General features: G+C 47.6%; 7 protein-coding genes across 7 annotated transcripts; 3 read left to right on the top strand and 4 right to left on the bottom strand.

Moving 5' to 3' along the window:
• Positions 1–337: 337 nt before the first annotated feature.
• ONS95_001126 (uncharacterized protein) lies at positions 338–1,198 on the top strand (the record flags this gene model as incomplete). The annotated part of the gene is made up of 1 exon (XM_058494311.1): positions 338–1,198. The coding sequence occupies one exon, from the start codon at positions 338–340 to the stop codon at positions 1,196–1,198; it is 861 nt and encodes a 286-aa protein (XP_058364514.1).
• A 339-nt stretch (positions 1,199–1,537) lies between these two features.
• Positions 1,538–1,909, bottom strand: ONS95_001125 (uncharacterized protein; the record flags this gene model as incomplete). The annotated part of the gene is made up of 2 exons (XM_058494310.1): positions 1,538–1,787; positions 1,848–1,909. 2 exons carry the CDS (start codon positions 1,907–1,909, stop codon positions 1,538–1,540), a joined length of 312 nt encoding a protein of 103 aa, XP_058364513.1.
• Positions 1,910–1,976: 67 nt separating this feature from the next.
• On the bottom strand, positions 1,977–3,398 carry ONS95_001124 (uncharacterized protein; the record flags this gene model as incomplete). Its single annotated transcript, XM_058494309.1, has 4 exons — positions 1,977–2,614; positions 2,667–3,032; positions 3,086–3,240; positions 3,295–3,398. 4 exons carry the CDS (start codon positions 3,396–3,398, stop codon positions 1,977–1,979), a joined length of 1,263 nt encoding a protein of 420 aa, XP_058364512.1.
• A 1,434-nt stretch (positions 3,399–4,832) lies between these two features.
• ONS95_001123 (uncharacterized protein) lies at positions 4,833–5,880 on the bottom strand (the record flags this gene model as incomplete). Its single annotated transcript, XM_058494308.1, has 2 exons — positions 4,833–5,445; positions 5,498–5,880. The coding sequence occupies 2 exons, from the start codon at positions 5,878–5,880 to the stop codon at positions 4,833–4,835; spliced, it is 996 nt and encodes a 331-aa protein (XP_058364511.1).
• A 1,118-nt stretch (positions 5,881–6,998) lies between these two features.
• ONS95_001122 (uncharacterized protein) lies at positions 6,999–7,585 on the top strand (the record flags this gene model as incomplete). The annotated part of the gene is made up of 2 exons (XM_058494307.1): positions 6,999–7,155; positions 7,224–7,585. 2 exons carry the CDS (start codon positions 6,999–7,001, stop codon positions 7,583–7,585), a joined length of 519 nt encoding a protein of 172 aa, XP_058364510.1.
• A 1,725-nt stretch (positions 7,586–9,310) lies between these two features.
• TAM41 (Mitochondrial translocator assembly and maintenance protein 41) lies at positions 9,311–11,345 on the top strand (the record flags this gene model as incomplete). The annotated part of the gene is made up of 3 exons (XM_058494306.1): positions 9,311–9,515; positions 9,573–10,004; positions 10,218–11,345. The coding sequence occupies exons 1-3, from the start codon at positions 9,495–9,497 to the stop codon at positions 11,343–11,345; spliced, it is 1,581 nt and encodes a 526-aa protein (XP_058364509.1). The 5' UTR covers positions 9,311–9,494.
• Positions 11,346–13,309: 1,964 nt separating this feature from the next.
• On the bottom strand, positions 13,310–15,165 carry ONS95_001120 (uncharacterized protein; the record flags this gene model as incomplete). Its single annotated transcript, XM_058494305.1, has 7 exons — positions 14,880–15,165; positions 14,558–14,795; positions 14,432–14,510; positions 14,208–14,381; positions 14,015–14,156; positions 13,838–13,968; positions 13,310–13,779 (listed from the first exon to the last, which is right to left on the bottom strand). Exons 2-7 carry the CDS (start codon positions 14,618–14,620, stop codon positions 13,310–13,312), a joined length of 1,059 nt encoding a protein of 352 aa, XP_058364508.1. The 5' UTR covers positions 14,621–14,795; positions 14,880–15,165.
• Positions 15,166–15,747: the final 582 nt, after the last annotated feature.

Raw genomic sequence — 15,747 nt, 5'->3', positions numbered from 1 at the left:
CTCGGTTAACAGTGCATGTCTGTTTACTAATCTCCCCGCTCAGGTCTTGGTTAGGTACCTCTCTACCCCGCAATGCTGTGAGATTCGCATGTATTGATGAGTAGCATTTACTGTAACCTCGTTCAATTTATCGCATCTAAGCATCTCGGTATGGAGAAGTTAACCGACGTGTGTGTGTCTCTGGATGTTTCAGTAATCAATTAAGTCAAGCTCATGGTAGAACATGTAGTATTTAATACCTCGCTACTCTCTTAACGACGACTTACTAAATTTTTAAATTTGAACTTCTTCCATATTAGATAGCCAGAATTTCGATTTGGCATCATTTGTGAACAAGATGTCATCACTCCGAGCAGACGTCTACACCGCACCTCCAGTCCCGTGGAAGAAACCCAACGGGCAAAATGGAGGGCTATGGTCCCCGATAGCCTGCACTCTGATCCACGGCACCAAAGAAGCCATCCTTGTTGACACACCCATTACAATAGCGCAAACCAACGATCTCATAACCTGGATAAAAGATACCATCCCGTCAAAACGCCTCACCAAAATATATATCACGCACGGCCACGGCGACCACTGGTTCGGCATCCCTACCATCATGGAGGCTTTTCCGGGTGTCGAAGCACTCGCTACAGCTGGGACCGTGAGACACATGGAAGGGCAATTGAAAGCTTTCAAAGAGGGCTTTGGAAGTCAATTTCCGGGAGAAATCGAAGAAAACTTCATTCTTGCCCAACCACTTCCTCCAAACAACAAGATGGAACTCGAAGGCAACGTCCTGCAAGCCATCGAAGTTGGCCAATCCGATACACACGACTCGACTGTCCTGTGGGTCCCATCTATCAGACTCGCCGTTTGTGGCGATGTAGTCTACGGAGATGTGCATCAAATGCTGGGTGAGTGCAACACGAAAGCCAAGAGACAAGGCTGGATAGACAGTATTCGGAAGGTAGAGGCTCTGAAGCCGGAGATTGTGGTACCGAGCCATAAGAGAGCGAGTGAGGTGGATGGAGCGTTCCATTTGAGGAACTCGAGGGAGTACATTGAGAGTTTTGAAGGGTTCTTGGAGCGGGGTGAAGCGAAGGATGCGAGAGAGTTGTCGAGATTGATGATGGAGAAACACCCGACGAGATTTAATCCAGGAGCGTTGATAGTGGGGTGTATTAATGCGTTCAAGGTTGAGAGTAAGATCTGATTGAGGTCATATGTCATGCTTGGGTCTAGTTTGGGAAAGGCTGGAAAGTCTTACAGGTTGACATCAGTTTATGGGAGACACAATGGCCACTGTAGTAGGAGAGTGAGTCCGCATAGAGACGTCGGTAAGGGGAATTCACCAGAAAAAAGGAAATCGTGCGTTACATGCAATCTATTAGATTTTTGGATCATTGAATATTTCTTATTTCCCATGCCAAATGGTATGAATTCCGTTCACACCTCACCTCCAGCCGACTTAGTTAGTTCAGAGATGTTGCACTTAACTCTATCTTACAAAGTAGTTGCAATTTGCTTCCACCATTTCCCTCACCCATGATCTTCAAGGCGTCACCGAATTTCTATGCTCATGCTCAACCTTTGCGACGCTATGTCTTCTCTTATGCTCATCCGTCTCCTCATACTTAATCAACAACTCTCCATGCTTATCGAATCTACGCGGCTCGCCCTTGGCCTGCTTCACGGTCGTGAAAATCGACTTGGTCTTCATGAAGATATTATCCATCTCTTCGAGGGAACGGTAGGCAGTTTCGGGGTAGAAGAAGTAGACGACTGGGAAGATGAACGCGTTGCTGGGAGGGATTTGTCAGTTTTTGGGGTCGAAGAAACTGGGAAGGGGTTTTTTTTCTCACATTACGGCGAGTATGACATAGGTTTTGTAGCCAATACTGTCGAATGCAACGGGAGTGATCATGACAACCTGATGAGTATCAGCCAGTGCCACACGAGATGAACGGAAGACTTGCCATAAAATTGAAGAGCTAGTTTCCAGACGTCGAAAGCGCGTTCGCAGGTGCACGAATCTTCAATGGTACAATCTCAGCGGGGTAGAGCCATGTCATGCCCAACCATCCAATTGCAAAGAATGTGTTGAAAACAAATAAGAACACAGTCTGTCCGATTGCAGCCGCGCTTCCAACGGAGTCGCAAATTGCCAGTGCGACCATGGACAGCGACATGCCGGCAGCACCGAACAGCATAAGTTGTCTTCTTCCAAGTCTTTCGACGGCAAAAACAGCAATCCATGAAGCGAGGAAATATTCGGTCCCATTACAAGCAGCGATCAGTTTTGCTAAGGTAGGACTCAATCCCACCTGATTCTCCAACACATTTGGGATGTAGTAAGTGATGATATTAATTCCCGAAATTTGTTGGAACATCTGGTTCACGTATGCCAGGACTGTGCGATGGAAGTGGCGATCTGGTCCCATGGTAAACAAGTCCTTGAAAGAGCCCTTTTGCATTTCGAGGACTGTGTCTTTGATGGCTGTATACTCGTCGTGGGCGTATTCGCTGTCTACCAGGCGGTCGTTTAGCGCTGCGAGAACGTGCACTGCTTGCTCGTCTTTGCCTTTGAGGATAAGCCATCGAGGAGATTCGGGTAGACTCATGACGAATGCTATTTTGATACTGTAAGCGAGGTTTAGGAAAGGACTTCGCTTACCACTCACCTAGAATGATGATACAAAAGAAAATCTGGAACGCGAGTGGAAATCTCCAGGCAACAGGATTGGGGTCCAAGAAGTAAAAGCCAAAGTCTAGCCAATATGCGATCATGACGCCTCCTGTAATCAAAGCCCCTTCGATCATGACCAGCTGTCCACGGCGATGCGACCTTGAGCATTCGGATTGCCATGTGGGCACGGTAGAAGTGTTGAGTCCGTTTCCGAAACCAGTGATGATACGACCAATGATGAATTGTGCAACAGAGAAGGCAGATGCTTGGAGGATAGCACCGATGACCATAATTGCCGTACCGAGGAAAATAGTCTTCCTTCTACCGAGAGGGTTGCCAATCCAGATACATGATACAGCGCCTTTGATCATGAGTAAATGACTGTCAACAGAGCAAAAGGAACTGATAACTCACCAAGGAAACACCCGACGTTATAACTCGCAACTGTAATACCCTGGTATGTTGATCGATTACTGGATTCGGTGTCCGTAATGCCATCTTGCAAAGGGTCGATGGTCGGGAACTGGCTTCGGAAAGATTCCAACGTGAGAAGACCTCCGGTGACACCTCTGAGAACTGTCAGAAAAAATGAGCTTCTTTGACGTATTTGCTCGGGTACCTACTGATCGTATCCAAAGAGCAAAAAGTCCATCCCAGCCAGCATTCCAACAGCAATCTGTAACTTGACGCCGCGGAGGCCGAAAAACTGACCACTTTTTCCAAGCATGGTGGAATAAAGTTGGCTTTACAATAAATTGGAGTTCAAATAAAGAGTAAGGAGAAAGCAGTCCAGTTCAGTAACTGCAAATGACTCGATCGTGTGGTTACCAAGAGGTCAGCTCTAAAGGAAAGTAAAAAGACTAAATTTTGACAAGAATAAAGCCTCATAAGTCAAGATGGATTTCTGAATACATAGGGGCGCCCATTTAAATTATTTAACAGGCATACAGCCATCGACGTTTCTCAACCTCGTTATGCCGAATATGGGGAAGACTAGTCGTAGCTTATGACGATCGTTGCCGGAGTGTGGGGAAGTTCTTCTATGTAAGATGGGGGCGGACGGCCAGCTAAAAATTACACTGAATACTGATCTGAGAAGTTGGATGGTAAGATCGTGACTAAGGGCTGGCGATCGATACAGATTTTTGTATATTTTCATGCAATTTTAGCAGGCGTGGCGAGGAGGAAATCCGAAAGAGAGATGCACATTTGTTGGTGGTTCTGTAGGCTTGATGATATCTAGATCGGTCTGGAAATACAAAATCTAGGAGCTGTCAATAGAAGAAGATTTTGTGATGGAAAGCAGATAGACCTGTGACATCAAAATTGGGATCTTCAATGTTCTCATAATCAGGACGTAACTCCCTCACATCTCGCTTCCTAATCTACGACAGCACCACCATCATCTGGCAACTCATTCGACGAATAACCAAGTTTGTGAAATGTAAACCCACAGAACCACTGTAATATGAAAGACAAATATTTACCCTACCGAGAATCACTTCGGTATTTGTCGGAAACTGACCTGCAGATAGTAGGTGGCAGGCTCTGCAACTCTTTTTACGTCCCGTCGACTACGTGGATATTCGTCATAATATAGGCAGGACACCCATAAACAGATTCCCGAGAAGAGTTGGAGAGTTTGGAGCATGGAATGACAAACGATGGGAAAGTAAAGGCATCGGAAATACTGTAACTGTACGGCCAGACAATGTTTGCGGCTTGCCTCTCTAGTGGCTGGCTGCCGTCAAGTCAGGAACGACTCCCCCGCAAATCGAATGCACAATTACCTCATCGGCGCAGCGCCTAAGATACAGCGGCAACCCGTAGTGTGGTGGAATGTCTAAACTTTATCAGGAAAAGTTCAATTGCGAGCGAACTGTCCGGATTGCTGGAACGAGAAACCCGATAATTCTTAGAGGACGAGGTGGAGAGCACGAGGTGGAGAGCACTTGGTGACGAGATGTCAAGGCCCGTTGGGGTTCGCTTGTGAATTTCTTGTTTGGGATCTTAATGTCAACATAATATATTTCAAGGCGGAAACTTGAAATGAATAGTGTAATAAATGATGTGTTACAATTTCGTTTCGTACAATAAGAACCAACAACTAGCCAGAAACCAGATATCTGAGACCTTATCCGTTCCATGACAATACACACTCCTACTCTGTATCATCAGGATGGAATACCAACGCCCTGACCTCAATGCTTTCTCTTGGCTCCTCTCCCACAAACTCCTCATCCACAAATGCACTATGTGGAACTCGTCTCGCCCTCCCGTCAGTCTTCGAATCAAAACATTTAATCAGCGTCACCTCTCCGGGCGTCTGCTGGAATAAATAATGCCACTGATGCCCTCCATCGGTCCTCCCTTCTTTGGCCGGCCGCACAGCGAGCGTCTCGCCTTCGCGATGCGGGTAGATGAGTTTGATGGGAACAAGTTCCTCGTCGAGGACTGAGTTGGCAGCTGCTACGCTGAGAGGATCCTTGAGTATGGTTTTGATAGGTCGCCAGACGTTGATGATTTGGAAGCGGCCTTTAAGAAGGGTCTCGGCTTCATCTGGGAGGTGGTAGGTTACGCGATCAGTCGAAGCAGCGTAGGATTGGTCGATGTGAACACGCTGGACTGGGCCGCGGAGGGAAGATGGAACGGGAACAGTAATGGGACCCTCTGTTGACTGTTGCGATGCTGGTTCTGGGGCAGGCTTTGTGCGAGCATCGAGTTGTTGACGACGGACAGTGTGGTCGAAGATGTAGATTTTCGATGCTCCAGTGCTGAGACACGTATCAGGCGAGGTAGTTCAAGGTAAGGATAATGAATTCTTACGCCTTCTTCAACAGCTCTTCTGTCTCTGGATAGTAGATAGACTTGATTTGTTCGTCATCGACAAAGTCTTTCTCAACACTGACGTGCTTGTAGAACTCGAAGCCGGTAGTGTCCAGTGTATATTGCTCTTCGCGCCCACGAACATCATGGACAGTCAATCGTTTTATAAGAGGGACTCGGTCATATGTCTGGGGACGTTCCACGTAAGTCGGTTCCGGAGGACCTCCTCCAGGAGGGTCTTTATAGTAGTTGAAGTCTGCGGAGATGTCTCTGGGCTTTTGTGGTTGGGAAATTTGAGAAATGGGGTTAGAGACTGAGATTTGATTTCGTACTGGGGATAATAGATGCGGAGCAACGCCTTGGTTCTCTATCAGGGAGGTCATGTTTGAATAACTTGTGTATATAATATGGAAAGTGGTGATTGATTGCCGCTATTAAAGTGTAGTGGCCATGTGGGGGGAAATAAATGATCGCGGAGCGGGTACCCATGATATACTCCGTACACTTGCGTACAAAGCTAGCAACTGATTTCAAATACAGATCGATAAGCATGCTTAGAAATGAGATCAATGAGCCACTCGGTTTGTCGCGGAAGAAGAGGTAGATATTGCGTGATATTCGGTTGCCAGGAATGTCGATTGCGGGGTAACATTATTGTGTGAACCAGAAGATGATACGTGCAGAAGTGCACAAACCTCGCTGGTTGTTTCCAGTAAGATGTATTATTATGATAAGGGAGACTAAACAACGCTCCATAGGATTTGTTGATTGACGATGTATATTTTGGCAGGGATGGGACAGGTACCGGGGGGAAATGTGCTTCTGATTCGCTACCACGATTACCCACTCTCTATATCAAGTTTCTGGTATCGAGGACTCACCAAGAACTTCTTTTAGACACCAAGTGCAGCTTTCAATCTCATTTTGCCAGGCATTAATGGCGGCGTCATCGAAATAGGAAAATATGAAGCCGTCGATGTTCGAGATTTGGAGATGTCGTGCAGTCGGGACAACCTCGCCGATGGCGGAAGCGACCCCGCGGTCAAGAAGCCTCCACTTCAACATTCGCCTTCCACGACCACGACACAACATCAATACGCGATATCGATTTGGACTTCGACTTCCTGCAACCTCTTACATCTTTATGCTTCTCTAAATAGCGTGAATCGCCTCTCTCCCTACCATACCAGGTCCTAGTCTCATAAGGTAAGTCAAATAACCTCGGCGCGTCTCGAGACTAGCAGATCACTGACCGCGCCTTCCAGTCTGTGAATGGAGATTCTCTCGACTGCGGATTCCTTTCATGATCAAATCCGCGCAGCAATTCATCCTCTTCAGCTCGCCGGCAGTCGCTAGTCTAGCTGAAGGAAATTAAAATACCTTGTGATCCCCTCCAGCCCCTTTCGAAGTCCGCCTCGATCTTGTCGCCCCGTACCACCGACTCTGCTCTTCACGACTTAGCAGACACACAACGAGGTTATATACACCGAGCGCCGTGAAAATGGCTCAATCTGGTGCTGCTGGTCTGCTTAGGCGCCAGCTCAAGGAGATGCAAACAGCGAAGGACCTCCCAGGAATTTCCTGTGGATTAGTGAACAGCAATGTCTTCGAGTGGGAGGTGATGCTTATGATATCTGATGACTGCAAATACTATGGAGGTAAGATCTCCCTATGAACTCCCCCATCCCTCAAAATAACATCCAAACCACTAACTTTATGCTTCCAGGAGGCAATTTCCGGTGCCATCTTACCTTCCCCAAGGAATACCCGCTCCTCCCACCCGCCCTTACTTTCAAGACACCAATTCCCTTCCACCCAAATATCTACGAAGACGGCCGGCTCTGCATATCGATCCTACACCCACCGGAGGACGACCAATATGGGTATGAGAGTGCAGCGGAGAGATGGTCGCCTGTGCAGACGCCCGAGACGATATTGCTGAGTGTGATCAGTCTACTGCATAGCCCGAATGATGAGAGTCCGGCGAATGTGGAGGCGGCGAGATTGTGGCGGGAAGAGAAGACTGGCAATAAGGAGTTCAAGAGACGTTGCCGGAGAGGCGTGAGAGACAGTCTTGGAGAGGACTAGTTCCATATGCTGGGAGGCAGGAGTTTGGGGATTGGGGCTTGGTATGGGGCAGATGGATGAACGGCCTTGAAAAATTGGTCCGTTTTGAGCGTATCTTCTGATCCATCAACATGGATATAACGTTTACAAGCGAGCCAGCGTAATGAGCAAAATTATGAATGAACGAAAGCAAAAAGAAATAAACTTAAGAACTGTTCCCTGGGAGGATTCTAGTAGTGGACGTAGTCGGTGGATCATACAGAAGGAAGTCCTCGTAACCATGAGAGTTGCAGTCGTAGGTATGGAGCAAGTGCCAAACTACGTCCTAGCTCCTAAACTTCACATCACTCTATGAGTTGTTTGTCAGTCTACAGGAATCAGACGATTCCAGGTGGTCAGTCAAACGTTCCGCGCTAAACAGAATGGTTTTCTACAAGTTCCACAAGGCTAAATCTGCAGGAATTTTGGGGTCATCGCAAACCAAAGAGGAGGTCTTGAAGCAGCTCGAGGACCCTTTGAACAGAATTTCCCACCGCCATTCCCTTGTTGTGATAACGTCAATGTACGCTGTGCGTCTTGGCTACTTTCAAGCACAGAGGTTCTTCACATCAACGATACGTCCTGTTGTTATTGTCATTAAAGTAACGTTTATTCGTACAGATCTCACGTCATGGTCGTTATCGCAATTTTGAGTGTTGTTTGGCATAATGAAAGTAGGCTTGCCAAGTAAGAAGCTTGGAGGTCATGCTATTCATCTCGCCACCCTCCAGAAGAGTGAATGTCCATGAACTTGATACTCATCTCGTTGAGACTTCCCTTCAAAGCACGATTCACAGCGAATTCATTTTAACCACTGAATGCAGGGAAATTCTCTCGATTTTGTGTCCAATTACCATTCCCTCTGATTCTCGGATCCATATAATTGTGTTAGTTATAAGAGCAGAACTGTACAAAACTTTGGGGATAAGCGACCCCGAAGTGGCTTCAAAGTTTTGCCGAACATGTTTCAGCGAAGACACACTCTTCCAGCTCCAGGAGTCTCTTTATTGGCGTCCTTTGGGATCTGTCCTACTCACAGAAATCATCAAATTCGCAGGAGTGAGCCTCTCAAATTCTCAAACGTACCAAGGACGCTCTCGCCTCTTAAGCTCTTTTCACCAACAACAAAACGAAACGTGGCCGTAAACCAAACATAAGCTCAGAATAGTTGTTTTGTTGTCGAAATCACAAGCCAGAGATCTCCATCAGCTGCAATTCAGTGAGGAAATATTTGCTTTTGCAAAGACTCAGAAGATAAATAAAGTAAACGCCAAGTTCCCAAACTTTCCTGTATCCAAGCGGGCGCGAGCAATAGGTCCATCGTTATCTTTCAAAAGTGAGCGCTTGAACATTTGGGCGAACTTAATTAACAATGAACACAGCTGAAGAATGAAGCACAAAGTACGGTTCAAGTACTAGGAACAATGAACATGGTATTTACTGCAGACAGAGAGGTAAGTGGATAGATACTAGTACTCTGAGGTAACATAGAATCTGCTTAGATGCAAAAGCTTGTATTTTGCCTGATCCGACATTTATCTGGGAACTTCGGCGAGATGAAGAGCTACTTCTTTCAGTGGGCTGTACAGACTGCACCATGAGAAAGAACACATGGGACGGCCATCCCAAAGGTTTGTTTTCTTTAGGCCAGGGGCTCGCTTCGAGAGTCTTGGCTTGGCACGGGCCCGTCCCGCGCAAGCGTGACGTGGGCGTGGGGTTGTTGAGCTGCAGCGCGAAGCTTCAAAACCCTGGATATTTCTCATCCAAACATCAGCATCTATCACAGCATTCCCATGGCTCACGACAAGCGGTAACATTCCTGCAGCATCTGCTGCATACACACGTTCAGATATACCAGACACTGGGATACAATCGCCCACAAAAATCCACAATGGCTTGCAGACACCTCTTTGTGAGGACAACACAACTCCGCGTTCGTCACATGCCGTAGCTAATACACCGTCCACAGATGCCCTTGAGGCCACTGGGAACTAGGAACTCTGGTCTCAGTCTTCAGACGACTGGATACCGTCCCATCCGCCCAGCAACAGCTGTTGCTAGACGATTCCTTGCCTCGCAGCCTCCCCAAGCTTCAAGCTCCGAATCGATTAGCGAATATGCCTCAGATTCAGCTTCCTCCAAATCCTCATCGAAAGCTCCCTCCGAGTCATCAAAATCTAGTTCTAGCTCTACAAGTACGGCGCCTCCAGACTGGGAAGACAATCCGAACTACGATATCTCGCACTTCTCGGAGCTGCCGCATACGAACTTCGGAGTTAATCAACATATTGTGATCAACGATGAATTCAAGGAGGCTTTACGGCAGATACTGTGGCAGTTCAGGGCACCTATACGATATGCGTTTGCTTATGGGTCCGGAGTATTTCCACAATCGAAGCAGGTATGCATTAGGGACTCTCATTGTCATGAATCTGTTCCTGCTATTTGGTGCTTGGGATGGACACAACTCAAGGCCATTGGCCTGCGAAGCTAGGGAGATGACTTTCAACGGTTATTGTGTTTCAAGATTGCGCTGTACATGTTTTACTCCTGTTCTAAATTTAAGATATGAGGATCATAGCTCGGCGCGAACGGATGCTAATACCCGCCGCAGACAGCAGGTTCCTCGTCTTCTACCACCTCCATCCACTCAAAAGCTCCCCCAGCAGTCGTGAAGGCACAAGGAGGGACTCCTAAGATGATTGATTTCATCTTTGGCGTTTCATATACACAACATTGGCACTCATTGAACCTTCATCAACACCGAGATCATTATTCGGCATTGGGATCTTTGGGGTCCGGCGCTGTATCTGCGGTACAAGAGAAGTGGGGAGCTGGAGTATATTTCAATCCATTCGTGACGGTCAATGGAACTCTCATCAAGTACGGCGTGGTAAATTTGGATACGCTTTGCACAGATCTTTCCGAATGGAACAGTTTATACCTTGCTGGACGCTTGCAAAAGCCGGTGAAGATTCTGCGCGACGACCCTCGAGTGCGACTCGCCAACCAGGTCAACTTGCTCTCTGCGTTACGAACGGCACTTCTACTGCTTCCACCTGAGTTTACAGAGCAGGAGCTGTATGGGGTGATTGCAAATATCAGTTATATGGGAGATCCTCGAATGGCATTCCCAACAGAGGACAAATCTAAAGTAGCAAACATCGTGGGCCACAATCTTCCACATTTCAGACGGCTATATTCGCCTCTCATCGACAATCTTCCCAATGTCAGCTTCAATGATCCGAAATGCTCCGATCCAGACTGGGCGGCCGACAGTACTTCCAATGTCTCCTTAGCTCAAGATATGGACCCTATAAAACGTGGGAATATGGTGCGTCGACTACCGAAAGCTTTCAGGGAAAAGCTGTACTTCCAGTACCAAAAGAAATACCAAATACCCAGGGCGGAATTCAACAAAATGCTTGAATCTTCAAGCGACGAGGATGCCACCAGAATCAACAGAAGGCAAGGTGGAGGTTTCGAGAGGAGGATTGCCAACGAGCCTCCAGAGGATTTACGAGCTGAGGTCAGATATGTGATTAAGAAGACAATTGGCTGGCCAAGCACAAGTCAAAGCTTGAAAGGCATCTTGACCTCCGGAATAGGGAGATCATGGCGATACATGAGCGAGAAAATGTCAAAATACCGAGAAGGAAAACGGAAAGCAGCTGAGGCAGCAACAGAGAAAGCCAAGGAAGCTTCTGAAAAGCAGAAAAGCGAGTCCGAGGAGAAGCCATGAGAATCTTGATTTGGTACGGCGTTGATGATTGAGGACGATTTTCTTTCTTGTACTGTACCTTGGTGGGTGTACATACTGTACGAGTCTAGGCTCACACGTTCTAGCTACGGCTAGACCAACAGCATTTTCTTTTGTCGGGGCGTACCTTAGCATAGGCGGGGAAATGGTCTGGATATGATCCGATTAAGCGAACAAACAAAATTCAAAGAAAGATTGATGAATGTTCTCGTACGACTGATGTGGTTTGTTCTTGCTGTTGAATTTTCCTCTTTTCATGGAGTACTCATTCCGGCAATAGCGTTGCACCATTCTTCTCCCTTCATATTTACCTATCTCAACTCTCCTTTTGCTTGCCCACCAAGCGGTACAGCCGTATTGGCATCCGTATATATGTTACGCTGAGAGAAGACTCCAGCTCTCCCAATACCAGCACACGATGGGAGTAGCTGCTAGTACCACAGAAATCCGTGATTTAGTCCACATCACCGTCAAGCGGACGATGGACCTCCGCAGACAAGCCCTCCCTCATCCGCAAACGGACGATACTGCGACCCTGAAGCGCCACCCGAACGCCAAAGTATTGCACCAGAATACCCAAATCAAATCCAGGTACAGTCACAATGACCTGCAGTGTAGCGGTACCAGCTCAAGAAGAACGCCTCCCGACTTATGTAGGTACAGTAGCATTACCGAGTAAGTACTGATTGGGCGCGGTCCCAAGGAGATGAGATTGTTGGTATTTCAATAATGGCACTGCATCATGCGACGCGACGTGAAGGTCGCTTCAGCTTCTGATGGAATGGGCAGAATAGTAGAACGAAGCGCCACAGAGTCGCAGATTTGAAGAGGAGGAGGAGGAGACCTTGGTTACAGCTTTTCGGAAGGACGAAAAATAAGGAAAACGGCATTGCCAAGTTCGGGTGAACATTACCCAGCTTCCCTCCCGTCTTTTCATCCGCTATACCGGGTTTCAATCTCGGGAGTTCTGTATGCGGGTACAGTACTGGTCAAAATATACAGACAGGATTCGCAGTAGTGTGGTGTATATCAAACTTGCAGGTCCGATGTCAAGTCAGCCCACCAGCAACCAACCAGTCGAGCCCAGACCAACATGTAATATTAATGAGGATAATACCGTACAGTACTGTAGTACCACACGATACCATCGAGTATCACACCAGCTTGCTTTATTCCTCCTCAAAGACACGGTTTATTACACCTCGTCTCGTCTGAAGTTATTTTAGATTATGCTTTCCGCGGAGTCCGGATAACCTCCAACCTTTCAGCTTCGGGCACGGTGATTTCAAGACGCGAGACTTTCAGAGGCATTATGCGATGTGATGCGATCGTATTGGATCGGATGGTGTCTGGGATTGTGCTGGGGGAGATGGGATGAACTTTACCGCTCAGCTTGTTTTTGCGTTGTGGGACCACCAGGACGAACGTCTTTTGATAAGATTAGGAGGGGTGATATTTGTTTTTTGAGGGCCTGAGAAGGGATTCGTAAATTATTGGGAGGATTTGATATCCATTCTTTTGGGTTTTAATCAATGGTGATAATAGCAGTTGGAAGTGCGTATCATTTTTTCATATTTTTAAAGGGACATGATTGAAGATAGGGAAGATCAAGGAGTCTTGACCATTGTAGATATTCATATCCTGATGAGGAAATCAGTTCAGATATTTCCATCCCGTATCCTCTCATCTCGTCTTCGGTCCTCCCATTTCTTCCCCCTAGGAAGGTGAAAATTGACTCCCATCGTGCACCTCGAGAAGCCTCTCGTCTCCCAGCCGGTCCGGTCCGGTCCATTTCCAGCCCAACCCAGTCACCCAACCCAACCCCAAATCAAAGAATCCCAAGCCAAGACTTCCGAGTCAAATGGCAGCCCAAAATAACGCCAGAGAACACCTTCGCTCAAATATAATCGCACATCATATCAATCCATAGGTCGCTCGTCGACTCATCATGACCAGCCTTTACTCTGAGAATGCTGCGAGCTCCTCAAATACTCCTGAAGAGTCTGCTCGCCGCTTTGCCGCTCAATCACCACATCCGTCGTAACATGTACTATCCTCGCCGATTCCTGCGCCGCAGCCTTCTCGAGATCAACATCGCCCTCACTACTCCCCGTCTGTGAGCTCCTCGACTTGTTCAAGGACGTTGAACCGCCTAGCGCGAAATTGTGCTCGCTTCCACTCGGTAGTGAATGTTCGTCGGGGTGTTTGATGGGCGTATGGAGTTCTGGAGAGGTGTTGCGGACGTCAAGGGTGGTACGGCGCGTGGTATTGCGGTGGCTGGTTCGTTGGCTGCGATGGCTGTTTCGGTGGGAGGTGGAGAGGAAGAAATCAGGGATGTATCGAGCCCAAGAGGAGAAGTTAGCGTGGGTTGGTTCAGGGCCACGATCAGTCTTTGCAACGATGTAGCGGGAGAGAACTATGTTTTGTTAGATGGATGCTGATCGATTGTGGAGAATGGTGCACAGATGACGCACCTGGAAAAGAAGCACCTAGTGTGTAGGCGAATACTTCGATATCGTTCATCATGATAAAGGATACTTCGTTGTAGTAAAGGTCGTTGCTCTCAGCTGTACGAGTCCTGTATGATCCGTAAATGCCCACGAGACTAGACAATGTTAGAGAGGATCCACAAAAGCAAAAGAGATACATACCAAGCGATCGTACCCAGTAGGGTAGCGCAGAAGACCATTTGTAGGATTCTCTTCTCGTGAACTCGTAGCCGGACGCGGTTGAGGATTCGTAGTGGAACACTCATGATGACCAAGTCAATTGGAACGGATACACTAATCCAGACTAAATGAACGGGTCAGCTTGGAGTGATAAAATTTGATTTGAGATTCTTACGCCATCGGAATATGTCGTAATTCACGCAAGACTCCATCGTGACGCTCCAATAAAAGTTGGACAGAAATGGCGTGCATCCAAACACCCAAGGGACTGTACACACGATTCCCAGACTCGCAATAATGGTACATAAGCCGTAGACGCAATAACGCAGGCCTTTTAAGTTATAAGTTACTGGAGTTGTGGTTAGCAGGGTCCATGGGCTGGTGTTCGGGAGGGCATACAGATTTGAAGAAAACAGAAGCAGACGGATAATTTGATACAAGAGACGACAATATAGTACGCAGCGAAGCCGATGGTGAACTGTTCTTGTAAATAACTTTCCAATTGGACGATTCGTAAAAACATACGCGCCAGTGCCATGCTCTCCATGCTGTCTTAACATTCTGCATGTGAAGTCCACTTCCATACATGTTCGTGCCTATCTGACTGGCAAAAAGAGCTGTCAAGAATACCTGGCCGAGGTTAGTAAACCCAAAATCGACTGAATAGCATCACATACACCTGCCACTACCATCCACAAGTCGTCGCCCTTTAACTTCCTGAATTTCCTCCATCGGTAAATGAGTCTCGCAACGATCAGAATGACTAGATACTGTTAGCTCCAGATCCGTAACCAACAACGGTGAAGTGTCGGAGAAATCGAGCACTGCATCCATAGGATCGTCTTACGTGTTAATGAATTACACACGCATATCGTAGCCAATTCCATTCGTTGATGCCAAAATGGTGCCGGGAAGGTTGGGTCATATTGAGCTACGTAGAACGTCCCATTGGTCTTAGCACCCCCCAAAATCGTACAGTTGCCAACCGGAGAGCAAGAAGTATTGTTCGTCATGCCGACTGATCGAGATCGTACCGTGTTGGGCGTTCCTGATACCACAGTAAAGGCATACTCAAGCCTGGCCGACGACAGAGAGCGTTATCTTGGCATTGTATTCCGTATTTTCGAAGAGCACGACCTGGACTCCTGGGATGGCGGGTAGACAATGGTATTAGTATCGTCGGGCAGGGCCAGGGCAGCCCAAGAACCCTGGAGCCGCCCCTGGTCGATTTTGATAAGGGCAAGGTCAGACGCGAGTATGTGATAAGAGTGAGGGGTGTCGGAGGGTGGGCAAAACGCCACACCTGAAAGCTGATATGAAGGAAGACGAGCTCATCACGGACATAGGCTCGATAGAATGGGCGCCTGCGGCTCAAATGAAATGGTATAGAATGTCAGCAACGGTGCTCACGCACTTGCAGCGAGGCATCCTTGAATACGTGAGTGATTGCTGGTCGCAACAGCGGGAGAAGACTCCTGCTCTAGGGTTATATGGTACCCAAGTCAGGTCATCCACACAGCACGATACCAAACAATATTTAGGCCGCTTCGAGGTCAGCTCTGTACTACCAGTAAGCTCACCGCACCTCATATCTCCACTGCTCCATCTGCACAGCGTGGGACTGCTCCCACCCCTTGAATAATGAAGCATTCTTTCACCGATCCAGGATCTCGACTGGCTAGCACAGCATTGCTGCACCGTTGAGAGCGTGGGGG

Source organism: Cadophora gregata (genome assembly GCF_030347475.1).
Source record: "Cadophora gregata isolate MNR1 chromosome Unknown scaffold_1, whole genome shotgun sequence".
Lineage (NCBI taxonomy): Eukaryota > Fungi > Ascomycota > Leotiomycetes > Helotiales > Ploettnerulaceae > Cadophora > Cadophora gregata.
Note: the sequence above shows the minus strand (reverse complement) of the source record. Positions and strands in the feature narration are given on the sequence as shown.